The sequence below is a fragment of the Melopsittacus undulatus genome, chromosome 2 (assembly GCF_012275295.1).
Source record: "Melopsittacus undulatus isolate bMelUnd1 chromosome 2, bMelUnd1.mat.Z, whole genome shotgun sequence".
Classification (NCBI taxonomy): Eukaryota; Metazoa; Chordata; class Aves; order Psittaciformes; family Psittaculidae; genus Melopsittacus; species Melopsittacus undulatus.
In genome coordinates, this window is record NC_047528.1 from 118740301 (window position 1) to 118766326 (window position 26026).

Below are 26026 nucleotides of genomic sequence, written 5' to 3' on the forward strand. Positions count from 1 at the left end.
TCGCTGTTTTCAAGACAAAGCCTTTTAATTGTAGTCCATGCTACAGGTTTTCCAGCTCGTGGCAGGATGGGGGGGTCCCATCAGATTCCACCATGCAGGTATACTTTATTGGAGGTGGCGGTGGCTTGAAAGATGGGGGTCTGTCCATTCTGAAATAGAAAACAAGCACTAGCACACAAAAGCTGTATAAAAGACCGCTGCAAAACATGCACAGGAGGAGGTAGATGGACACTGAGTCATTATAAGAGCACCTGACATTTGCTTTTACATAGCATGACTTCCCTGTTGCTGTTCTATAGCCTCAGTGCATCTCCCGGTATTCATTCGGCATTCCCAGCTCCCGCCTCCTGATTTTACTTTATCCATGCTTTAACAGAACAGACTATGGTCCTGGTGAAGCATTGAAAACCCTCACAGAGCTTTTTTGCTCACACTGCTCTCTGAAGGCATATTTAAAGACTCCACTTTTCTTTGGTCCATTTATAGGCCAAGTTAAAGAAAGGCTCCATCCGAAACCGGTGCAAAAACGAATCCCATTTTCCCCTTTGATATAGAGGATTTGCAGCCATGTCTCAAAAGGGCTTTTCAGGACTGCAAATGATTCATTAACACCGTGATTTTTCAAACATTTTAGTAATGCTAGTAAGATTAAAAATAATTGGCGCTCAGATACTGCTTTCATCAGTGGATCTCCGAGTGCTTTAGTAGGGAATTAAACTTTGGTAATAATTACAAACTCAATGCTTCTATGGCTGGGATTAAGTTTTAGGTAGCCTACTTTCACATACATTATTCCCAACCAAAATAGAGTTACCCTAGAAGTACAGTTTCATTAAAACATGTCCTCAAGTAACCATGCAGAATGAGAGAGCAAAAGCAGCTGGCAGGCAGGCTAATACAAGTGGGGGGCTCTGGGATAAAGGAACTGACTTGTATTCTTCCCTCACGCCCTGAAGCTGCATCGCAGCTCGCTCTTTATAGTTTGTTTTATAGGTAACCCACAGAACAGATGAAAGGGCTGAGAACACTCAACACAAAAAGGACATGGAACTGTTGGAACAAGTCCAGAGGAGGCCACGAGGATGATCAGGGACTGGAGCACCTCCTGTATGGAGACAGGCTGAGAAAGTTGGGGCTGTTCAGCCTGGAGAAGAGAAGGCTGCGTGGAGACCTCAGAGCAGCCTTCCAGTATCTGAAGGGGGCTACAGGGATGCTGGGGAGGGACTATTCATTAGGGACTGTAGTGATAGGACAAGGGGTAATGGGTTGAAACTTAAACAGGGGAGGTTTAGATTGGATATAAGGAAGAAATTCTTTACTGTGAGGGTGGTGAGGCACTGGAATGGGTTGCCCAGGGAGGTTGTGAATGCTCCATCCCTGGCAGTGTTCAAGACGAGGCTGGACAGAGCCTTGGGTGCCATGGTTTAGTGTGAGGTGTCCCTGCCTGTGGCAGGGGGTCTTGGAAATGGATGATTTTAAGGTCCTTTTCAACCCTGACTATTCTATGATTCTATGATTCTAACACTCCACCTTTCCTACTGCTGTATGACAAAACATGGCAGTAGCATCCATGTACTTAAAGGCCTTGTACAGGATGGGTAATGTCAAGGGAAAATGTGTCAATCCAAACAGCTGGGTCAGAGTTTATGCTGTCCTCTGTGCCACCCTCCCACATCTGCAGTTCCTCTTCCTCATACTCACATCTCTTTTTGGTACTGACACCATTTCCTGATGCCCAGGGCTATTAGAAAACTGCAGGAGAGGAGCAGGACAGCTACCACGGTTGGCCAAGGGAAGTGACTGGCTTTCATGTTCAGCACACCACCTGGAAGGGACACAAGAGACAGAGCTCAACTGAACGTCCTCAGAGAGGAGGCAAATCTGGGCTTGCTGCCTATGGCTCACTGCCCCCAGGCACAGTGCTAGTGATGATACAGCCCCAAATCAACACTAGACTGTGAGGCTTCCAGGCTGAGGATTCCCAAACTCTGAGCATTGCAGCTCTCATTTATGGAATTAACCCACTTTTGTTCTGCCTGGGTTTGCAGGCTGATTTCAGCCACCATCCATTCACATGATGGGGTTGTTCAAGCACAGTGTTTCATCTGAAAATCACTGCTTTTGTCTGTTTCTATGTGAGCTTCTTTAAGGGGAAACACACTGATATCAAGCCCTGCTGAAACATCTGGGTAGAGCCACACACAAGAGTCACTGGGTGATGCCACCTCAGTGTCACCTCCTGTTGTGCTGGCATCACAACCCTTTGCAATGCTGGCCATTGCTGGGATGTCACTCAGCCTGGGTCTTAGCCACAGTGGTAGCCAGCAATGTGGCTGGACACCAAGTCCACCACACTGTACAAGCCATTAGTGGCCCCTGGGGCATAGGGAGTGTGACTGGCCATATTTTTGCTGCTGGAAGGAACCATGCACTGAGGCATCAATGAGGATGCAGGGAGAAGGCAGGAATGCCAAAAGCCTACAAGAACCCGCAGTGTGGGGACACAGCAGCTGTGTCCCCTCTTTTCATCTTTGAGCTCCCCTGGTCAACTGTACATGATGCTTCAGATCCCGTGCTCCTCTGCTTGTCTGACTGACTGCAATGGCATGCCAAAAGAAGAGGCTTTGTAGGATAATGTCTCTCACCAGTAGTATTGAGCAGACTGCTGGCAGTAAAGAAACCATCCCTTCTGGTAACTGAAATTGGCTGGTCGGTGATGCTGAAGGACAGGTTACCTAAAAGATATGGGCACAGAACACTTTTAGTAACTTATTTGGAGTTTTCTCTTGTTTGCTTTTTTATGTTTAAATGAAGGTTGTGTTTTGAAGGCACTGTTGTTCACCCTGGTAAGGGCTGGAAATGAAACTCCAGAATCAGAGTGTCAGAATTCTCTTGGCATTTTCAGCCCACAACCCTGTGTTAGACAAAAAATGTGCTTGTATCAGATTAAATAATATTAAAAGAAAGGGAAGGAGAAAGAGAAGGGAAGGAGAAAGAGAAGGGAAGGAGAAAGAGAAGGGAAGGAGAAAGAGAAGGGAAGGGAAGGGAAGGGAAGGGAAGGGAAGGGAAGGGAAGGGAAGGGAAGGGAAGGAGAAAGAGAAGGGAAGGAGAAAGAGAAGGGAAGGAGAAAGAGAAGGGAAGGGAAGGGAAGGGAAGGGAAGGGAAGGGAAGGGAAGGGAAGGGAAGGGAAGGGAAGGGAAGGGAAGAGGAGAGGAGAGGAGAGGAGAGGAGAGGAGAGGAGAGGAGAGGAGAGGAGAGGAGAGGAGAGGAGAGGAGAGGAGAGGAGAGGAGAGGAGAGGAGAGGAGAGGAGAGGAGAGGAGAGGAGAGGAGAGGAGAGGAGAGGAGAGGAGAGGAGAGGAGAGGAGAGGAGAGGAGAGGAGAGGAGAGGAGAGGAGAGGAGAGGAGAGGAGAGGAGAGGAGAGGAGAGGAGAGGAGAGGAGAGGAGAGGAGAGGAGAGGAGAGGAGAGGAGAGGAGAGGAGAAGAGAAGAGAAGAGAAGAGAAGAGAAGAGAAGAGAAGAGAAGAGAAGAGAAGAGAAGAGAAGAGAAGAGAAGAGAAGAGAAGAGAAGAGAAGAGAAGAGAAGAGAAGAGAAGAGAAGAGAAGAGAAGAGAAGAGAAGAGAAGAGAAGAGAAGAGAAGGAGAGAGAGGAAGGGAGGGAGGGAGGGAAGGAAGGAAGGAAGGAAGGAAGGAAGGAAGGGAGGAAGGGAGGAAGGGAGGGCGGAAGGAAGGAAGGAAGGAAGGAAGGGAGGGCGGAAGGGAGGGAGGGAGGAAGGTAGGAAAGAAAGAAAAGAAAGAAAGAAAGAAAAGAAAGAAAGAAAGAAAGAAAGAAAGAAAGAAAGAAAGAAAGAAAGAAAGAAAGAAAGAAAGAAAGAAAGAAAGAAAGAAAGAAAGAAAGAAAGAAAGAAGAAAGAAAGAAAGAAAGAAAGAAAGAAAGAAAGAAAGAAAGAAAGAAAGAAAGAAAGAAAGAAAGAAAGAAAGAAAGAAAGAAAGAAAAGAAAGAAAGAAGAGTATTAGAAAACACCCATTAAGATGTTCCAGCAGCACAGCACGGAGCTGCACAGCGGTCTGGGTGAACGATAAGCTTTTTACCTCTTTGATGGTAATGAAGAGCTAAAGATATTAAGTGGCTTAGTAGCAACACAAAGAGTATGCCTCTGCCATGAGTGAGTGAAACCTCAGTCTCCTCTGTCAAGTACTATGTCTGAACCACAAAAATAATCTCTCATCTGTTTGTAGACAGATACTTAGCTATCCTTAATACAGCTAAGCTACCTATGTTTGAGATCAGTGCTGCCTAAGGACACATTCCTGTTTTTTCTAGCCACCTCTGTGTTTGCATCTTCCAACATAATGGCTCAAATACGTGATTAGACAATGGCACAGCATTTCCAGAGCTGCCATGGCACTTACGATACACCAGGGTTGTGTTCTTGGAGAAGCGCATGGCATTCCTGAGGCTTTGAGGGGATTCAGTGATGGAATCATTCAAATCTGTGCAAAAAGAAATAATGCCCTTCAATTATCTTACAAGCCTGTACGTGATTGCTTCAGTGGTCTCAACTGTGGCTGTTTTATACCCTCCGCTTTTGTCTGATGCAAACAACAAATGAAACAACAAAGATACCTGAAAGCCTGTAGTATAATTGCTGATTTATAAATCCAAGGAAAAGAAATCCACCATTTAAACAATGGAAATGAGTAATCAGAGCCAGGAAAATCTTTTTCTTATGAGATGCTGGTTCTGATCGACAGTAAGCACTCAAGTTTTTATATATGTGTATATGGATGGATGGATGGATGGATGGATGGATGAAAAGAAGGCTCCATAGAGACCTTATAACAGTCTTCCAGTACCTAAAAGGAGCTACAGAAAAGCTGGAGAGGGACTTTTCATAAGGATATGGAGTGACAAGGGGGATGGCTTTAAACTGAAAGAAGGCAGATTGTGATTAGATACTAGGATGAAGTTTTTCACTATGAAGGTGATGAGGCACTGGCACAGGCTGCTCAGAGGAGTTGTGGATGCTCCATCCCTGCAAGTGTTCAAGGCCAGGATGGATAGGGCTTTGAGCAACCTGGTCTAATGGAAGGTGTCCCTGCCTGTGGCAGGGGGCTTAGAAATAGATGATCTTTGAAGTGTCTTCCAACCCAAACCATTCTATCACTCTATGCATGTATGTATGTATGTGTTAAAAAGCCCTACCAAAATCAGTCCAATTTTAGGGCATTCTAAAAATTCACTGAGAGTTTTGGTCCTCAATTCAGTTCATCTTTTCTCCTTGTTTGTTAGGTGTTTATTTTTAAGGCCACAAGCATGCTAGATCTGGCATCTTAAAGTTATATATATATATAAAAAAGGATATAGACTTAGAGATCCCACAGCACAGTGCTCTCTATAGCATGCTGATGAGCACTACTTATTATAATTTACATAATGGCTTGTGTTAGAGCCTCTGAGGATTGAACTGATAATAGCAATCCCTGTTGTACGAGCCCGGTGGCCCTGGGAAAGCACAGGGACACACACTGGTGCCAGTGTACTCTGAAATTACCCCCAATTACAGCTGCCAGACTGAGGACCCTTTGAGGCCATGCCTCAGCTGGTAATCAGGCTATGGGGAAGCAATGGCAGGGATGGAGCCATGAGTGGTACAGGACTCGGTACCTCCTGTAAAGAGCAGTGTAATTCAGCATGCTTTCAGCAAACATTGCAACCAACAAGCTGTGCCAGCGTCGGATCGTGAAGCATTAGAAGTTGTCACAAGGTTTCGGTCTCAATGTGTGGTTGTGGGTCGTATGCAGGTAAATAAGCACTGGAGTGCTGCCACAAATATAGTCGGAGAATGGAAAGTGGCTGCTGTGCTTGTACTTCAGCCAAGAGAAGACTGACAGACAAAAACAGAAGTGCATTGACAAGCCCTGCCTGTTCCGAAAGCACAAACCCAAAGGTGTTAAAGAACAGAGTAACTTCCATCTTTCTGCTGCTGAGCAGAGGTGTTCTAAAGGGAAAGATCTGTGGAAATGTGTCAGCCCCTGGGGTTTCCTTTATTGATTTATTGATCTTTAACAATGCTGCTTTTCGATGTTCTATTCACCAGCCTTTATTGCCCCACATTATCTCATCATTCCATTGCTGCGCTGTGATTTTATTTAGCTGCTCCTGTGATTTATTTCACCTATAAACTGCCCTCAGTCCTCACTACATGTGCCTAGCAGCTCTCTCAATTTCAATATTATCAAATTAAACATGTCTAATAAAGCCAGGATTCACAAATGTCTTCTTCATTCCTCTTTTGCTGCTGCAAATCCTTGACAGCTTGGAAGAGTCAAACCTTTACCTTCCAGCTCAGTGCAGCTCCACAGGGGAATTGCTTCTGTGAGATACTGAAAAGCTGGTACAGATTCCCCCATCCCAATCTGACCTCTGCTCAGACACCACTCGTCTGTGTTTAGGAACAGCTTATGCATGGCAGTGTGACAACTATCAACTAGCAGCTGAAAATAAGCACTGCCGAGGGAATGTTCTTGGCAAAGGCATCACTAACAGGACCACACAGAGCCAAGTACCTGCTGCTGTACTTTGAGCAAGATACTCCAGATGACTTTAGGTTTGCAACCCAACACTTGCTAAGTTGGTGCCACTTTTGAACTGTACAGTGCCCATAATTGGCTTCTTAACTCCCTTGGTACAGCCCTATGAAGCAAAGGAAATGCATCATCTACTCACATGCTGTTGTCAATCTCTCATTAAATGCTGTGGAGCTGGTATGGGGTTTTGTTTCTGCTATAGAAATCAGTGCTCCTGCTGAAAACACACAAGCTTGTAAACATTGCTGTAGAGGAACTTATTACTTGTCTTTTGTTTCTCCCTCTTTCTTCCCTGTTCCCTGACTAATGAGGTCAGATGGTTGTAACCTACTACTTGCTATATTGCTTTCCCTCAAACAAGCATCATACAACTGTGTGTGTGTTTTGAAACTCAATCACAAGCTAGAAACTCAAGAGGAGTTTGATGAGATGGATAAATAAACTTTGAGAACACATATGGGGCATTTAAGCATGTATTTAAGCATGTATTTTTGGAATCTTAAGGTCCTTTCCAACCCTGACTATTCTATGATTCTATAATTCTATGACATATTCCAGGAATCATTTTGAAGTGCTAAGTATTCTAGGGCTCGACTACCTGTTTGTCTGATATTCAGACACAGACAGATGGTGGTTAGCAAGTAGACCTCAATTTTTCCCAAGAGGCCTATTTCACATTTACTAGAAAGAATCCACCTTTCCTAACATCTGTCTCACTTTTGGAGAAGTATCATTAAGCCATCTGAACAAATCTGAGAAGGTGAAACGCAGCTGTAACCCAGCACTTAAAGCCTGAGCATCTCTGGGCTCAGAGATGGAGATATGATGGAAGCTAAGTGAAGACTGCAGCTTTAACAGCCTTGGTTTTGTCTCCATTCCTCCTTCTCCTGCCTATACCTGTGCACTCTTCCCTTATATCAATTCCAGCTGTCTCTTGGATGTTCATTAAAGACTTGCAAAACACGAAGAACTGAACCAACCCCCTTTTGACAATGGCAGACTCAGACTTAGCATCCTGACTCAGCTGCAGCTCAAACAGTGTGTTGAAGAAGCTGATGGTGGCATGAGCATGGTAACCAGCAGTACGCCAGACAGGAGAAGCATTAACCCACAGTCAGCACACCACACCTGTCACACGTCAGGGGCATTGGTTAAAAGGCAGTTGTTTCCTGGTCTATTTATAGATGATGCATAGCTCAGCACCAGCTCACACTACAGCGTTGACCTCGTACCTTCTGAACTGGTGAAGATACATAATCAAGTGAGGAGAATCCTCTCTGTTCGTATTGCATGTGTATAGCCTCTGTCGTGAAACTGTTTGCAGAAGGGATTTCAGTCTACTTGGACAAGTGCTTTGTTGCCAGGCTGGGCAAGTGTCTCTACTTTGGGGATGGGGAAGACAGCATGAGAATCAAGAAGCCTTAATTTCAGTCCCCCTGCAATCTGTGTTGCTACCCTGGCATATCTCAATCTAGATCTAGCCTCTTCATGGCCCAGGGATTTACAATGAGTGATTCAGCTCCCAAGCAGCACTCTGCCAGGGCAGGATGAAGCCTTTTGTTCAGCAGCTTCCTCCAGTATTACCCCACACATTGCCCCTCGCATTGTTCACTCATCCCTGGGTAAATACTGCTATAGCGTCATGTAACGTAGGTTACTTTAAGTGAAGGTTGCAGGGTTGCATTATGCAGCTTAAGGAGGATGTCTGATGCCCACGGGCTAGTGAAAGTTAGTCTGTTTGAAGAACAAGGCTGCTGTAAATACCAAGGGGCAGATCTACTCCTGCCAACTGCTGCCTCAGCAGTGAATCATCTCTGAGCTGAAGCTTTGATGCTGCTATGGAGGGGAAGATGGAGTTTGACAATGACTTGCCAAGTTCTATCTTCCAGGCTCTGCCTGTGCTGCCATTTCACACATGCTGTAGACTTCCTAGTGTATAATGTACCAAAAAAAAGGACTTTAGTGGGCATTATATTGTTTGCTACAAAAAATGCAAGGTGGTTATTGTGTTTATGTCCCTTTCTCCTGCATTCTTGAAGCAATAGAGGAAACACTTTGGCTGAATTGATTACCTTGTGTCATGGAAGCAGGAGGCAAGCTTGCTTGACTTCTGAAGTCCAGAGAGGCCGAAGATGTCAGCTGGTGCTCTAATGACAAACAGATCACATTGAGTCAATAGGGTGTTTAAACCACGCTATTAATAAAGCATAAACCAACCAGGATCAAAGAGCTTGCAGTAGCTGTTGGGTAAGCGCAGACAGCAGCAGGAATCCTGCTGTTGGAGTTAAGGTTAAATGCTCCAAACACATCCCACAGATGCAAGGGGCACTTGGAGATGGCTGATGTTATTAATGCTGACCCTTTTGTGCAGGCTGGCTGTGTGCATTATTTATTGGTGCTTTTATACACAGGGTTCAGTTTAACTGCTGTGGAGTGGATTAAGCACTTGGTGGTGATGCTCCCCTGCCTTGCCAAAAGTGGTCCTGACAACACACAGCAGGAGGTTGCCTGCTCTTGTGGGTATGTCTCTCAGCTGCTAAAGATAGATCTCTATAGTTATCCACATGCATGCTCTGCTAAACAAATGCTATTTATCTTACATCATTAATAAATGGGAATAATGGGCTAGTACTGGGTGAAGGAAAAGCAGTGGGTTTGACTTTTCTATCACATGCACCTCTCTGTCATAATAGGACAAATTTATTCATAGTTGCATAGGGGCTTTTATTCCATTTCATAAAAAGGCATAAGAATATTATGGGATATTCAGCATGCCATCTTACATGCTGTCCTGACATGACAGTGTTAGCAGGATTTGTGTCAGATCTCTTCTTGGTTAACCTCATAGCTCACAAGTTCCTGTCCAGCAGCACATAGGTACTGTCACTACCAGAGCACACTGACCTTTCCCTGCCTCTGTGTACCTGACATTTGAAGTGGTCAAGCAGAGATCCTGCATATATTGGCTGAATAATAAAGAAGACTTCTTTTTTAACCCTTACTTGAGGTAGTCATAACAGCTGATGGAAGTGCTGAGTTACTGAGGTCTGTAACAGATCAAGGCAAACACTTTTACTCAGGGTGACAAAGGTGTTTATTCTGCTCTAAAGTGGGTGATTCAAAGATTCAGGAGTGAAAATGCATCACACTTCATTACCAAATCATCTTTCAATGTACAACTCAATCAAGTGGTCCAGTGAGAAAGAGGAAGCACCTAAACTATGTCTGAAATCCCTAGGGAAACAAAGGCTTTGGGGGAAGAAGTTTTGGAGCCTTTGGGACCTCAACTCAAAAAGTGGAAGTGAGTTACATGGCTTTATCCCATACAAACAGATGTGCCCTATTAGCATGCATGCTGAAACAACATATGTGACTGGTGGTGGCAGCTGCATAGCTCCATCCATGAGGCACTTCAGAGACTGTAACCATGACAGGAAATTTCAGGGACAGTTTGCACTGGAAAGTGCTCATTGAGTCCTCAAAAAAAATGAGAGGGAGCTAATCCTTGTAATTAAAGGACTGTCAATAGGCTAGCCCAGTACAGCAGAGATGCTCTTCAGCCCAAGCAGCATTTACATCCTGAGTGAGAGAAGTCTCACTGTTTATTCCCCAGAAGGGGGGCAGAGCACCCCTTGAGAGGGTTAGGAATAAGGATTAAATCTCCCCAAAGGGCTCCATGAGGGAAGGGATCCATGAAAGCTCATACAGCCCATTAGCAAAACATACCTGGAAAGGCAGCCAGAAGGTACCTCTGTCTGGTCAGGGATGCTGGGAGGGCACTGGGCAAGGGGTGACCCTTAGCAGCACAAGGAGTTAACCATCACATTCCAGCTGCTTCCTTTCACAAGCATTTGTACCTCCTGTGACCATTCTGAGTGCTGCTCTTCAATTTGCATTTCATCTTTCAATTCATACTACTTTTGTAGTATCTGGCTGACATAGAAAGACTCCTTACCAAAGATGCAGCAGCTCTAAACACCAGGGTAGTGGGGCACCTCAAGGTATGTCCATCTCCCACTATGTTACTGCAGTGTGCAATTCAAAGCTGCAAGGGCTGCTTTGAGAGATCACCTTGCAGAGAAGCCAGCAAAGGACAGGATCCCTGTATCAGGGATGGCTTTCTGGTACCCAGTGTGGTATTGGTCAAACCCTCAGGGCCTGCCACAACCTGTGCTCACAGAAGCAAGCTTACACAGAAACCCACACCTCTTTCCATGCCTCTTTCCATCTCCAAAGGGCTTCAGCTGAGGTGTGGAGGGACCGATTTCTCCCCCTGCAATAAGCTGATAATAAGACAAACTTGCAGGGGCAGACGGTGGATTTGCCAAATTTACACAAATTAAGGAACATCCCATCGGTTCTTTAATTAGGACAAAATGTTGGGATCTTGGCTGTGTACTTAAGCAGAAGGTACAACCATTAGTAGGGCTGTTATTTTTAATTACCAGTTCAGGGCTGAAAGAGCTATATTCAAATGCCAGCTGACGCATCAGAAGTAACACTAAGTGCCCCTCAAGGCTGGAGTTTCATTATGCTTGAGCTTAATTATGATAGATGACATCACTGAAATACCTGTTTATTGTATTTGCTCTGGAATCATAGCTGCAGAGAGGAGTACATTAGTACCCATCCAGAAACAAGTTTGCAAACCCTTTTCTCCAACAGCTATAGGAATTCATAGACACACCTCTAACATAACCCAGGTTATTTTGTACTCTAATTTATCCTACCTTCTGAAGCCGTGGTGGGGAAAGCTTTGGATGAGGCTTCATTAGGCTTATTGTCTGTGAAGGACAAAAGAAAGATGAAAGCAGCCCTTTAAAGTAGCTTGGCTTTGTCATAAAGGCTGGAAGTTTAGTTTGGGGTTTGTGTCATACTGTGCATTAGGGTGGCACCTTCCCACAACATAGCTGAGAATTAAAGTAATTCTTTCTGTTGCATTGAAGTACATTAACATTTTTATACAGAGCACATCTATCTTAGCATTGGCATAGCATGCAGGGATGAACGTAGACTGTTATAATTGACAGCTCTCCAATTCGAATATCTTTCTACAAAACTGTAAAATGGGTGAAATGAGTCATTTTGGAGGAAAATGTTCATTTATCTCCTTTTCCTCCAAAGCTGTATTTCCAGAGGAGGAAGCTCTGGCTTTTGATGCAGTCTTTGTGGAAATACATTGCAATGAGCGTATCCACAGCCACAGTGAACACAGCTGAGCTGTGAGCAGTCACCACGCTATGTGATGTACCTGTGGATGCTGCTAGGGGGTTAGCAGTTCAGTTGTGTTATCTGTGCAGCAAGGAGCATATATAGTAAGAAAGAAAAAGGTGCAACTATGCATTTGCACCTGAAGAGGAGGCATACACAAGAAGCTGCTGAAGGAAATCAGTCTGCCCTTTCCTGCATCCTCAGATAAGGCATTAACCTCTGCACGGCCATGTTTTCCACACTTCCCTATTCATTTAGCTAATTCTTATGGGACATGTTGTAAGGGAGTTTCTCCATTGTCCAAAATGGCTCAACTGGTTCTGGTTCAACTGTTTTCAGGTGTCACTGGAGATGTACAACATAGCCCTGACTGAGGGTTTGACACTCCAGAGAGCTACACTGCACACAGGCAGATTGGCTGCCACGAGTGCTCAGTGAGAAGCACATGATTGTAACATCTCACTAGTGCCATGTGGTTAACAGAGTGTATTTTGGGCTATGGGAAGTGCAGTAGGATACAAATAGCAAGCACCTTATGTTTGTGCAGGAGTTTCTTAGCTCATTAAAAGGCTTGAGCAAAGGCTTGAGCTACAGACCACTGTCGGAGAGTTCAAGGTGTGTGATGAACTTGCACAATGAAACTTCCAGAGTCTTGGCATTTCTCTGTATTTTACATCACAGAGGATGCATATGTTTGGTGTTATCATTTGACATTTCAGATGTGTCCTACCTATGAAAAACCTACCGAAGGTAACAAATATTTCTTTTGATGAAATATTCCATGTTCCATTCCCAGCGAAGGAAAACAGACACACACACAAGAATGTCTTAGACGTCTGGTGGGTCCCTTGAAACACCAGCGTTGATCTCAGCTGATAGAAACCTTCATTGTCTTGCGAGTCTTCTTGTTCAACAGAAATTCCTTGGGGAAAGAGAAAAAGAAAAGGAAAAGCTGCAAAAGCCTCTCATTACACTCCAAATAATAATTCAGAGCTCTGCAAAATATGGGTACTGAAAAGCGAGCTCGTATGGCTGCAGGTTTGTTTGCTGAGGCACTGTCAGAGATTTGGCAAGAACAATATGGTTATGCCAAGCCATCATTCCTATGACTGGCAATTCCAGGGGGATGTGGCCACAGCTGTTTCCTTAAACCCAGATGAACACCTACAGGTTCCCCATGGCAGGAGTGAATGAGCACCCATTGCTTTTCTTGGGGATCTCTTCTACAGCTGCCCCATTATCTTATTGACAGGTTGCATTACCTCCAGGCTGCTCCGTCAAGCTCTCTCTGTCCACGTACCACACAAGGCTTGGCTTGGGAAATACCTTCCTCACGATGCAGGTCACGTTAGGCTATGGGGCAGTAAAAGCCAGTCATTAATCTCAGCCACTTCTCACCTGGTTGCCAGCTTCCAACCTCCCATACAGACAGAGCTTATTTACCCCCCATCCCACTCACTTCCTCTTTATTGTTCTACTTCTCTCCCTCATACTCCCTATTTTCCTGGTTGCAGACACCAGGGACACCCCATCATGCTGGCCCAGGTGCAGGGGGATGGGGCTTCCAACACCTTCCAGCCCTGTTCTATGGCTGGAGAGATGTAGGGTAACCCCAAACCTTCCTGTTCCTCTCCCAGCATCTCAGTGACAAGCACCCACATGGAGAAACACAAGAATCAGCAGTGGGCTGAAACACCTCCTGGTTGGCATGTAAATCCTTCCTGTGTTAGATAGAGACAGATCCAATGGAAAAGACTGCTTAGCACAATGATGTGTTCAAGGTAGGAAATTAGATACCTTTTTAGAGAGCATGGTAAGAGTAAGAGGTTTCCAGAAGTCACAAGGAATTGCTTGCTTTGCATGCAGTAGTCCTGTCGGTATGCTAACTGCTCCAGAAGTCTGTGTTTGGGCTCAGTGTAATTACTCATCAAGGAATAGATGGGAAGGACCACAAAATCAAGGCTGGATGAAGGGCTGGGTACTAGCAGGATGGGAGGTCTCATCCTTGTGCTGCCTGGATGCTCCCGATCACATTTACTTAGAGCATTATGGCACTAAGAGAAATTGCCTTGTGCATTTAAACTATAATTAAAAAGCAAAGAATAAAGCATGTGCTACCCATGTAGCACAAAGCCCTCTTGCTCCCATTTTCAAAGAAAGGCTAACACCTTTAGTTCAAAGCAAACTTGATGCATTACAGCCAACAGAAGTCAATCATTCAGTATGAAGATTGAAACTACCTGGCTGAAACTCTTTCCTAGCCATGGTAAATAACCTCTGAATGTGTAATGCAATTGCTTTCCCCTCTTATTTTCATTATTCCCTTAGTTTTCAGGCACTTTGCATTAATAATATTTTTAGAAATGCTTCCTATGAAAAAATACATCTTTGACATCTGCAGGAGACTTAAGCCCTTCAAGAAAGGGTGGAAAAAGGAAGGAAAGGAGTTGGTGTGTGTTTGAAGGTGAAGAATAGACAGAGGCTCTTGGGAGTTTCTGTTGCCTGGTCCCATGATAACAGCACCTCTTGCATGCTTGACAGGACAGTGCAGACAAAACCCTGCAACATCCAACACTACATCTGGACATAGGTTACCAGGGAATTTTTGCATAGCCAACTGCCTCATGGCTTGTCTGAAGCAGGTGGGTATGGCTGATAAAAGGTTCTGCCTACCCACAAGCATTTTCCAAGGGAAACCTTCCAAATCAACTTGGATGCCTACAGATCAAAACCTTTAACCTGGATGGATGCGACAGGAAACAAAGAAGTGCATAGGTAGCCAGAGTGGCTTTGCTAGTCAATCATATGGGCCACAAATACGTTTTATGCCAAGTATGGCCAGTGTGCTGCAGCAGACCTTCAGCATTTGTCATTACCAACCATGTGGTAAAACACAGACCCAAAACCACACGTGTAACTGTTTAGCTCTAAATAGGGCTCTCAGATCCAGTCATTCCATTGGCATCTGCTTGCTCCAGCTGTGTTCTGCCTGCTCCAGCTGTGTTCTGCCTGCTCCAGCTGTGTTCCGCTTGCAGCACAACATGAGCATCGCCTTGATTTAAACACAAGCATCACTCCCACAACACCTGCTCCTCCCTGTCCCAGGGGGGCTGTGTGGCAGATGGGGGCTGCATCCCAGCTAGCTCCAGTTTGTCCTCACTGAAGCAGCTCACTGCTGTGGGGATGGGAATCATGCAGAAGAAAGGGCATGGATGGCTGATATTAACTCATTGACTTGCTCATCACCCCATGAGCTTGGTGGTTCAGCTTATCTTGGCTGGCCCTGCCGGGGTGGCACAGTGGTGGCCACAAGCAGTAATGCTTCACTCCAGAATCACTCACCTTCTCTGCAGTGCCAGCAGCACCCTCCTGCAGGCCAACAGAGATCTCGGGGTAGGCTGGAAAGCAAACAAATTGCATTCATTAAGTGGATAACATGGGTCACAGTAACAACTTCTAATAAGGCTAAACAGCCTTGTTTCATGAAAGGAGTGGAAATTAAAGCCTACATCCACCCACACACACATCTAGCAGGATAAAAGCCTGCACAGCTCCGATTTGAGGTTGAGGAAGTGGTTTACAAGCACGTATCAGTAGCTGCTAGCACAAGATCTATCACATATTGCACTGCCTACCTAAACTACTCTGGGTGGCTTTGGTGGAGAAATTAGCTGAAACCATCCTGCAGCCGTGGCTCTGGCTGCAGAGACACCCTTCATAGGCCTGCTGAAGTAAAACACTTCCCAGTTGTTGGTTGCTTTGGGTGTTTGCTAAAGTCACCTATGAAGGCTTTAGCCATCCCCAAAAAGACTGATTCCTATAGCAATGGCAGCGTCAGACTACAGATGCTTCCTGCCTTGCCAGGAAGCCCAGAGCTCAGCTTCACATCACAGCAGTGGGTTTCTGGTGATCACCACATCCACTACAGATGGAAAAAGTGTTTCCTTTGGTTTTCACAGCATTTTGGTTCTAGACAGGGCTGCCTGTCTAGATAAAAGTCACCAGGTACAGTAAGCCTCTCTAAGCTGGCACTTCTGAATTAGCCATTGGGATTGCTGGTGTGCAGTGCTATTAACTGACTTGTTAAGTAAGGACTGTTGAAACTGTGCTAATATATAGTAAATCTCAAAAGTCTTGGATAAAGACTTGGATAAAGGTTGGACAGAGTCTTGGGTACCATGGTTTAATGTGAGGTGTCCCTGCTCATGGCAGGGGGTGGAACTGGATGATCTTAAGGTCCTTTGCAACCCTGACTATTCTATGATTCTAAATTGCATTTCTGGCCCTTTCTGAGCCTTAAAACCGGACTGGAAACAAGTGCAGCCCCTCAGGAGATCCAGGCTAAACCTCACTATAATCTTTACCATTCAGATATTCTTTTCCCCCCTTTTTTTACTAACCCTGAAGTTACCTTCCCCCCCTTTGTGTTGAGGCAGAATCTCCTGAGCAGTAACTTGTGCCCATTGCCCCTTGTCTTTTCCATGGGACTCCTTGTGAAAAGGGGGTCCCGAACTTTGTGGTACTCACCATTTAAACACCAGAATATGGTGATAAGGTTTCCCCTGAGCCCTGTTTCCTCCAGGCTGAACAAATACAGTTCTCTCAGCCTTTTTCTCACACATTAAGCTTTCCTGTCCTCTGATCATCTTTGTGCCCTTGTCTGGACCATCTCCAGCCTGTCCACATTGGTTTTGTATAGCCAGGACCAAAACTGAACACAGTATTCCAGGTATAGAGCAGAATGCTTCTCCACATCTGTACAGGATGCTGCCCTCTGCTTTCACTGAAGACATTTGATGGGTAATTTCTGACAGGCAGCTCTCAAGCACAGCTCTGAATGATTTAATAGATCTTTCCCATTTAACATCTCAGCCCCTGTTAATAGTCTGACATTCATTTGTCTTGCTGGGATATTTACCAACATTTTGGGCCTAGCAGAAATTCAATATTCAGCGCAGCAGTTTCTGCTGCTGAGCTCTTTCAAAAGGGAGAAATCAATATTTGGCAAAGTTAGACGTGAAAAGAGCATACATTTGCTCAGAAACTTGTATTTAAAAGAACTCTGTTATAGAAAAGAAGTATTTTAAAGCATTCCAGCCCAGAAGTGCCCTCTTAAAAAAGCTTTCCTGATGGAATGTCTGTTTTCACTCTACCTATAAAGCCTCTCAACTTCACTGAGAGACTTGTTCGTGCCTTCCTCATCCTGTACTGCCCAGCTCTCAGACATACTCAGGCCATCTCAAGCATCTATAGGGAAGCATCTCTTCCACTCCTCAGATTTGGGCTGTGTTTAGCCCTGCAGCTTTTAACAGAGGGGTCCTGCACAAGGAGCTTCCCCCCCCAGGCAATAGACCTTCCCTCTCCTCCTCCTGCCCATTGCAGCACCATGGTGCATTAGCTGCCTGCCCTCCCTGCCCTGCTTTTGTGCCATCCAGCCCATGTGGTTCAATTGCATGAGTGTTTGGGTGATGGGGTTGCTGGCTTGCTAAGATGGGAGAACCTCCCCAGGTTTCATTTTGCCTTTGTTCTCTAACAACATCATTACTAATGGCCAGGATGACAGATGTAACCAATATAACATGCTGTTGACGTTGTATATGCTTACTGTTATGATTAGCATCCTGCCTTGGCTATTTGAGCCTTCATATAACCCTGCTCTTGGGATGCCTGTGAGAGAGGATGACTGCACAGCACCCCAGTCCAAAGCCAGCCAGCCCTTACTGGGAGCATCACAGGCTATTCACCACCAAGGGCCACAGCTGCTTTCTCCTGTTTGCCTCTCTCTGCTGTTGTACTGATCTGAGTGCATGCACAGACAACCATACGTGACACAGTAATTCAGAGAATAAGCCAAATAAAGCAACCTCTTAGGGCAACAGAGAGCAACATAACAGCAAACCAAGGCAAAAGCATCAGTAGGGAAGAACAGGAAGGAGAGCTCAAGTATGCTAGTATACTTGAACAATTACCCAGGTAACACTCTTATTTGACAAATGCTGATTTGCAAAAGTAAAACCCATCCCTGAATCATACAAATACAAGAGGAAATTTCAGATCATTAACTTCTATTTTTACTTCTCTTGCACCAGTGACCAACAGCTCCCAGGCACAGGTCTTACTGGGCTTTTTTCCCTTGCTGCTCCCTGTTGACAGACCCACTGTTCAACACCCATTCAGTTTTGGGGCATTGGAAAGATGTTTTCCAGACCTACTGCTCAAAAAGCAGAAAATACTTTCTCAGTGGGCAGCATTTTCTGATTCAGTTGTTGTACCTCAGCAATTGTAGAGTAGTTCCTAGGACACTAGAAAGGGATTTGAGCAAGAAACTAAAGATGGGTCAGTCTTCCATCATGAAATGCCAGCCCACACTTCTGTGCTACATGGGCCCTGCCATTCATAAGTAGTGTGAGACCCACAGGCAGGACTTCACTTTGAGAACCAGAGCCATTGGCAGCAGCTGAACACCACATGCCTCCAGGGATGTGGCACTGCAATGACAGCAGTTCCAAAACACTTTAGCTGCTTGTTAAAGTTTGGCCATGATTTCCTAACACAGGCAGTGTGGTCCTTTTGTACTAGGGCATAGAGGTCTTGATGACCAAGGTGTTTACCTGTGACCTGCAAGGTGCCAATATAAGCTTACACATCGGGGTGAGATGGTAATGAGCATGCCAGTGGTGGTGATATATATGCAATGGTTCTACGTCTGAAGTTGGAGGAATGGCCTCAAATTTTTCTTAAGAATCATGGGATTACTTATTAACATTTTAACTCAATGAAGCTGAAAAAAATGTGATGTCAGTATTTATATGTTAAAACCCTCAAACAGTGTATTTCAGAAGCTACTGCTTTCAGAACCAGGCAGGAGTGTTACCTTTCCAAGTGCAAGTAAATGGGCAGCTGGTGTAAGCTCCTTACCGAACACTCTCACAGTGGTGCTGCTCTTCTGGACTCTCTCCGGATGGGACACCACATGGCAGGAAAACACCTTGCCATTGTCTGTGATTCTGGTGGGGAAAAGCTTAAGGGCATTATTCACACCCAGGAGGACTCTCTGCCCATACAGCATGCTGCTGTTCCTGTACACTGCAGGACAGGAGGGCTCCTTGGTTACAAGCTCCTCTTTCATGCCATCTTGCTCCTGTAAAAAGAACAACCCACACAAGAGGTGAAAACCAGAACCTCCCCATTCCCCTATGTATTTTTATAGATCAGCTCTATTCCCACTATGAAAATCTTCCCTTGCATCCCTAGCATTGCATAGCAGTGAGGGGACATTTGCAACATCTATTTCTTTCCAAATATGTTCTCTCTCAGAAGTTCAAAGTCAATAGTGGTCATCATCTTAACAATAACTATGGAGTAAATAGCAGTGTCTTGTAAGTCCTGATCTGTGCAGCCTGCAGAGAGGGCATCAGAGCTGCCTTCTCACTGCAGCAACCTAAGTTATGCTGAACATCCTACACAGAGTAAATATGACTGAAATTCCAAGAAAAAACTTTGGGTTTTTAGACTTTAAACAGTGTGAACCTGATAACGATAGCTAAAAGTCATCTCTTGATGCCTACACAGCAACCACCCTTAGATATAGGTGCAGCCTGCACATCCTGAACATCTGTGCCTCAGTACATATTTGCAAGCTGTACTCTGAATGACTCATGGTGACCCACATGTATCATCGTGCTGAGCTTCAGGTTCTTTCCCCTTCACTAAAAAGCAGTAAGGACAAGGATGTTCCCTTCAAAGAACTGGTAGAACATCTGAAGAATGCACTGCAAAAGGCAGCTCTGAATAGAAAATGAGCCAGGACAAGAGGCTGAAAAGCCTAAAGCATTTGAAAATCACCTTTAAGAAACCCCTCGACAGTTACAGCACCTCAGTGACAATAAACAGAAATGAACAGGGTCAAGCTCAAGGACACTGGTGGCTTGCACTTATCTCTATGTATTGAGATTAATGTTAAACATTACATTAAAACACGCACATGCAAATATTTATCCAGAAAGTGGGATGCAGTACCAAAATATAACGAGCTTTATAGCTTACAGCAAAGTGTGTAAGACAGCATTGATGTGGTTAGCGAGATAACCGGGTTTGCATGTGTCGGTGTGTATCTGTGATACAGAGGTTAACCAAAACATTACAGTCACCTCCTTTTTCTCTTTTGCCTCTCTATTTCAAAGCTGCTTGATATCTCACTACCCTACACGGTAACCCTGTATTTTTCAGAGATACCAGAGCTTCATTACAGCAAAAATCCCTATGAAATCCAACATAAGGAATAGTTTAGTTCTATTTGTTAAGGCCTTTGGCACTTTCCATGGACCTGTTCTATGGGCATCACTGAAAAATCAAAAGCAATTCAGATGGAGTTTTGCCTCTGTTTCTTGAGCAGCTGATGCTTGTGGTGTCTATGTTCCCAACTCGTGTTTATACTTTTCCCCTTTATTATCACAGTCGGATATGACCAATATCTTTTGTTTGGTAGGTTCTATAGGACACAATAAAGTCTGACATTTCTATCTCCATCCCTTTAGCTCCTTCTGGAATGTAAGCCTGAAAGGAAGAACACTTACCACGAGCCATTTCAAAGGATAATGGGACAAATCTTCTGAGGCCGTGTCCCCAAGGCATGGAATTTCTAACGTCTGGTTTAACCACACTTCCTTCACGTTGTGCTGCTCCTCTTTCATCATTGCAACAACAGCAAAAACAACAGCCAGAGAAGGAAAATGAAACGTGACATTCATTGTGCTTTGAAATACAATATTGACTGGTCTGCTCTTCAAGGAACAGGCATTTCTTTGATTAGAAGACTACTGTAATTTTCAACCATTACCCACAGGCACATTTGTCAAGTGAAATCTCTGCATCTGATTCTAGATGCATTTTCATGGCTCTAATTCACGGCTTTACCTGAATATTCGGGCCAATCATGAAAACCTGTGCTTAAATTCAGGATCAAGGTGTCTCATTTTGGAGCTGAGAACAATTTGAAGCTTCAATTTTTCTCCTTTTTCTTTTTCTGTGGCAATAAACCTTCACATCAATTTTGTGCACTTGTGTTTCCTTTTCTCTGCAAACCTCCTTTCAGCCTGTTCTCACAGTCACATTTTCCAGGTGCTGTTTCCCCTGTCTTTGATTTCAATCTCCATTAACAGCCTGTTGGCTAAGGTCCTCCTTGTCTGTCAGTCCTATCTATGTTGCTCTGCGGGCTTTGCAGTGTCTACAAGTTGAATCCATCTGGATTCACTTCACTTTGATGTAGTTGGGTACTGTACTTCATTGATGATTAGTACTTTCCTTCACCCCACTTGTAGGCTAGATTGAGATCATTTGCCTGTTTCTGAGTTGAAGTGATATATTGCAAAAGATCTGGTTACCTTATCAGGGCAGAAAGGTGCTGCTGGGTTGCCCCTGAGCTTTGCCTCTGGGATAACAGCACCAAAGTGCTTTAAGCACTGCCATGCAGGTGCCACCAGGGAGCAAGGGTTTGGGGTGAATGTCTCTGTGAATGAGGCTTGCACAGGGCCTCTTCCTGCTGCAGGATGAATGCAACCCAGCATAGGGACCAATGTCCCTCCTGCCACTAGTCTGGCCTCATACAGTCCAAAGAGATGGTGGGAGCACTGCTGCCCTCTGCTACCCCAGCATCACCTGCACCCGCCCCGCTTTGAACGGGTGCTGTATGTACAGCCCTGGGCACAAGCAGAGTGAGCATGTTGGCCTTGCAGCTCTTAACTAAAACCATGCCAGGATTGAGCTTAATCCTTCTTGGCTTGTTAACAGAAACCTGGGTCAGCAAGAGCTTTCTGGGGGCCATCAAATCCAGCCCCCCATGTGCACAACAGCAAGCTTGCCCAACATCCCTGCCCAGCTCCATCTTCACAGCAGTTTGGACTTTTGCCCTCACTGCTAGCATTAAACAGCTGTTCCCAAATCGCTGCACTAAATGGTTGCCACTCTTGTTTAATTCGTAGTCAAATCCACTCACTTCCTGTTTAAACCCATTTGTTCCTTTGCCAGGATAATTTAAATATCCTTCCTGGAGTTCACACTCTCCCCTGAGGCTTACTTACCAAGAGCAGTCATGCTGCTTTCCAGCTTCCTTTTGGCTGACAGAAGCAGCCACATCTCTCTTCCTGTGATTGTTCCAAGCGATTCCCTGCTTTGCTCCAGTTTGTTTTTCACGGTGGGACACATCCCTCCATGGAGCTAACACCTAGCATGGCCAGCAGATGCCAGCTCTCAGCCTCAACCACACAAGGCTGTTTTTCTGGTGCTCAGTGCTGCATGCCCATAGTAGCAGAACAGCATGGTTTGGAGATCCAGCATCCTCCATCACCTCTGCATCCAGAGATCCAGCATCCAGTCATCTCTGCAGCATTTTTCTCCATGATGAAAATGGGAAACTGCCCATCTGACCACCTTTTATGCCTTCCTATCTAACTTTGTATTACTGCAAATAAATAAGGTTTCCTAATCATGAGCTAGAGAGCACCTGGTAAGCAGGAAACTGTGCAGGCAGTGGTGTTCAGTGGCACCAATGCCAACCCCAAAGAAGTCACCATCAAAGACTAAGAAATATGAATCTATCCTGATATTCCCTCATCCCTTTAGGCCCACTTCCTATTACAAAAACCCCAGCATCCCATTCATAACCACTTACCTTCTGCCTTGACAAGAAGTTGGATTTTTGCAGCCTTTGTCCCATAAGGGTAGGTAGCAAAACTGCACTCATACTGCCCACTAAGGGAAATGGTAACGTTTTTCAGATGCAGAGCCCACCGAGTGCATTCAGCCTTGGCATCTGGATCAGGGGAACACAAAGCCTGCGTCTCATCCCAGCTGCAGCAATTCCTCGTGCTGAAGGACACCGAAACGTTGTAAGAAGCCTCAGGAAAGGTGAAGTAATGGGTGCCATAAACAGGGTGATAAACGGCTATTCTGGTAAGCTGTGTGCCATCAGTCTTGGACCACTGTGTCTGTATGATGTAGGTGCCGTGTGGCTTTGGGAAGCTGCATAGCAGGGTCACGTCAGTACCTGGCAAAGCGTGGACCACTTCTGTTTCTGTAATGACATCTGTGGGCTGTCCTTAAAAGCAAATGGGACAATTTTCAGTGCAAGTAATGTTTAAACAAAGCTTTTTCCTCAGCTGTCTTTGACATGACTTGGTCCCTTAGACACAGGCAACCCTGCAGCTGTAGAAACAGCTTTCTAGTGATGAGGTTTACAGATCTCCATCAGTAGAGACTTCAGAGTTAGAACAGGGAGAGCAAACACACACTTGACTGGAAGAGGGCAGGGAGCTCCCATCACACTCACAGGAGAGAAATGGGAACTCTGAGTCCCTCTGTGAAAATGGAACTCTTTCATGTGATATAAATAAAGCAGAAGCTGGGCCCAGTTATTCCCCAACAAATCAGTTATCCCTGCTGGCTGGTTCTGCCCCACGCTGTTCCTCCTGCCCATTGCCATTGTCTTCAGTGCTTTGACAGAGAAACCTGTCCTTCTACCTCAGTGTTATTAAACAGCTCCTGCATGACCTGAACAAGTGTCTGTTTCAGTGTCAGAGAGAGCTGTATGGTTTCTTCCTCATTTAGTTTCATAAAACATGTTGGCAGTCCTTAGTGTGCCATATAAAGGAGTAATGGATGGGTGAAATGAAGGGGTTTTCAACAGGAGCCTATACTACTCAGTTTTGCTGCTGCTGTAGTAAAATTGATTTCTTGCTGTTTCCCCCTCCTATGAACAAGAAGCTCATGGTCCCCGAATCCCTGTATGGAGGGCACTGACAAACTCAAGGAGATGAAGAACTTGTGGATGGGGTGTTGTGGTAATCAGACAAGGAATCAATCATAGCCACAGAGCCTTTTACAAAAGAGCATCTGAGTCCCCATTAAAAATGTGCTTCTGCAGATGTTCTTAGGTACAGGCTTGTTGCCCCCTGTATCCACTGGATTTTATCCTCCCTGTGTATCAAAACACCACTGCAAACTTGCTTTGGGAACATGCCCCACAGCCCCACCAGCCATGCTGCTGACTCCCCATGGCAGCAGGCACACGCTGCCCATCTTCCTTACTTGCAAAAAGTGGGTACCCATTGCTTTGACATCTGCTTTACACCATGGTACAGGGCTCTGGGGCACCTGAGCCAGGGGATGCCCTCCCATGGACCAGGAAGCCTTGATGATGCCTGCAGGGGGTCTGGTGTGCCCCATACTTGGCCAGCACAGCCACAAGTGAGACAGGGACCTGGTGCTCCCACAGCTCTGGTTTGACAGGAAAGAAGAACAAGGGCACAGTCCCACATCATAGAATCATAGAACAGTTAGGGTTGGAAAGGACCTTAAGATCATCCAGTTCCAACCCCCCTGCTATGGTCAGGGACACTTCACACTAAACCATGTCACCCAAGGCTTCATCCAACCATCCCTGCAGAGCTGGCTGAGATTTGGTACCTAAGCACTGAAGGGTGACATGAATACACAGAGACTAGGTTCATGGAGAGCAAAGATACTGGATGGCCATGCCCAACCTTAATCTCATTTTCTTTACTGCTGTGCATCCTCTGTTCATCTTTTAATTGACTCCCAAGAGATGGGATGACGTGAAAGGGTAAATAAAAATAAGCCTGAGTGACAAGTGCTGTGAGAAAAATGACTGAAAACTATTTGTGTCAGTCCAAAGAGGTTATTATAGCAAATGCTCATGGATTTCACTGCAAGTTTTGCATCAGGAAAAGTTAAGGAAAAAGCCATTAGCAATCTTGCAGCCAGACTAACCAGCAAGGGACACTAGTAAATTGGTTCTCATATTCATACTGATGCTGTAACAAGTTAAAGGAGGATGTGAAGAATGCCTACCAAGAGTTACTCAAGTCATTTATATGAAGATGAAAACATTACACATGTAGAAACAACATTTGTGTTGGTCTTTAGTAGCCTTGCACTTCAGATTATTTTAACTGAAACCCATTAATGTTAAAGTGTTCTTTGCTTTTTGTTAGCATCTCAATATAATGAGTCTCATTTTATGCCAACTGGATTTTTCCAGATGCAGTTGCCCATACTTGTGCTCCATTTGAGGTTTAATAGAGTAACTCCCATACATTTATACGTCTGATCTCCATAAAGGGCACAATGGTGTCCATTTTCACCTTTGAGTGGTTTCAGTGAGGATTTCATCCTCAGAGGAAAAACCCAACAGTCCTATTCATCCCTAAACAGGATTGCTTTCCTGCATGTGCATGTCTTGAGGAGCCTGGTTCTTTCTTCTTGTGCTTTCCTTTTGCATTTGAGAACTTTTATTTTCTATGAGTACAAATTGCCCTAAACACAACTGAGCTCATCTCAGTGGTAATTCTGGTGAAAACATGGTATTCTGAATTAACTAATCTGTGAGTCAGTGCAAGCCATTTAGTTCTTACTGGCTGCACGTTATAACTGGGGTTACTAGACACAGAAAATCATTGCCAGCAGCTACAGCTTGCCCTACTGAGACATGCTGAACCCAGTCTGTGTGTGCCACCCTGCCCCTTGCCACCCTCTGTCATAAACTGAGTCAAGGGGGCCCATTGACATGCTTACCTGCAATGCTGACCACCAACAGCAAACCAAGGAGGGAGAAGAGGCCCCTTTTTCCCATCCTCACCCGATGATGCTCTGGTAAATACATAGCTCTCTTGGCCTGCTGCTTGCAGCGTCTCTGAAAAGGAAGTTGAAATGATCTGCCCTGTGCAGACAGGCAGATGTGCAACATGGCCACGCTCATCGTTTTAGTGTGACTTCAAAGAAACGCTTCATTAGATGTGAAAGCCTCAGTTTCCTGTTAGAGCGATAGAATTAGCACATCTTGTGAAACCTTATGTTGAAAGCACTACCTGTACTCTATAAGCCCATGCTAAGACCTGTATTTTTTGTACTTTCCTTTGTCTTTTCAAATAGAAGAGTGAGCAGTTTACTGGTTTGCACTCTCTCAAACACTCGTCTGGTGGCTAAGGTTGAATATAGGGTATGTAGTGTGCAAAAAAGGTGTCCACACTACACTATCTGCTGGCTCTTCACACAGTGGGAGGGGTGTTTGGAAGCACAGCTGGGCAGGAGGATGGTTACCCTCAGTAATTCCATCTCCAGAGGCCTGAGGAAACCTCACGCCTTGGACTTCAGGAGAAAGCCAATTGTAGCCCATCCATCAGGGCATAGAAAGTGTGTGTCCTGGATCAT

General features: G+C 45.1%; 1 protein-coding gene across 1 annotated transcript; it reads right to left on the reverse strand.

The window, feature by feature from the left end:
• On the reverse strand, positions 1–25574 carry CD96 (CD96 molecule). Its single transcript, XM_034059930.1, has 15 exons — positions 25391–25574; positions 22470–22895; positions 20377–20486; positions 18719–18941; positions 15143–15198; positions 13063–13153; positions 12546–12722; positions 11320–11373; positions 9592–9636; positions 8662–8736; positions 6729–6803; positions 4412–4492; positions 2646–2735; positions 1702–1825; positions 1–149 (listed from the first exon to the last, which is right to left on the reverse strand). The coding sequence occupies exons 1-15, from the start codon at positions 25572–25574 to the stop codon at positions 41–43; spliced, it is 1920 nt and encodes a 639-aa protein (XP_033915821.1). The 3' UTR covers positions 1–40.
• Positions 25575–26026: the final 452 nt, after the last annotated feature.

Bases quoted from the DNA above. Each gene is read 5' to 3' on its own strand.
- CD96 (XM_034059930.1), bottom strand. From the start codon at position 25,574: ATGAGCGTGGCCATGTTGCACATCTGCCTGTCTGCACAGGGCAGATCA. The intron at 12,723-13,062 runs GTAATGCAACCT...TCTTTCCCCAAG, and splicing joins CTTGACGGAGCAGCCTGGAG to GAATTTCTGTTGAACAAGAA. The intron at 9,637-11,319 runs GTAGGATAAATT...GATCTGTTACAG, and splicing joins CCCCACCACGGCTTCAGAAG to ACCTCAGTAACTCAGCACTT.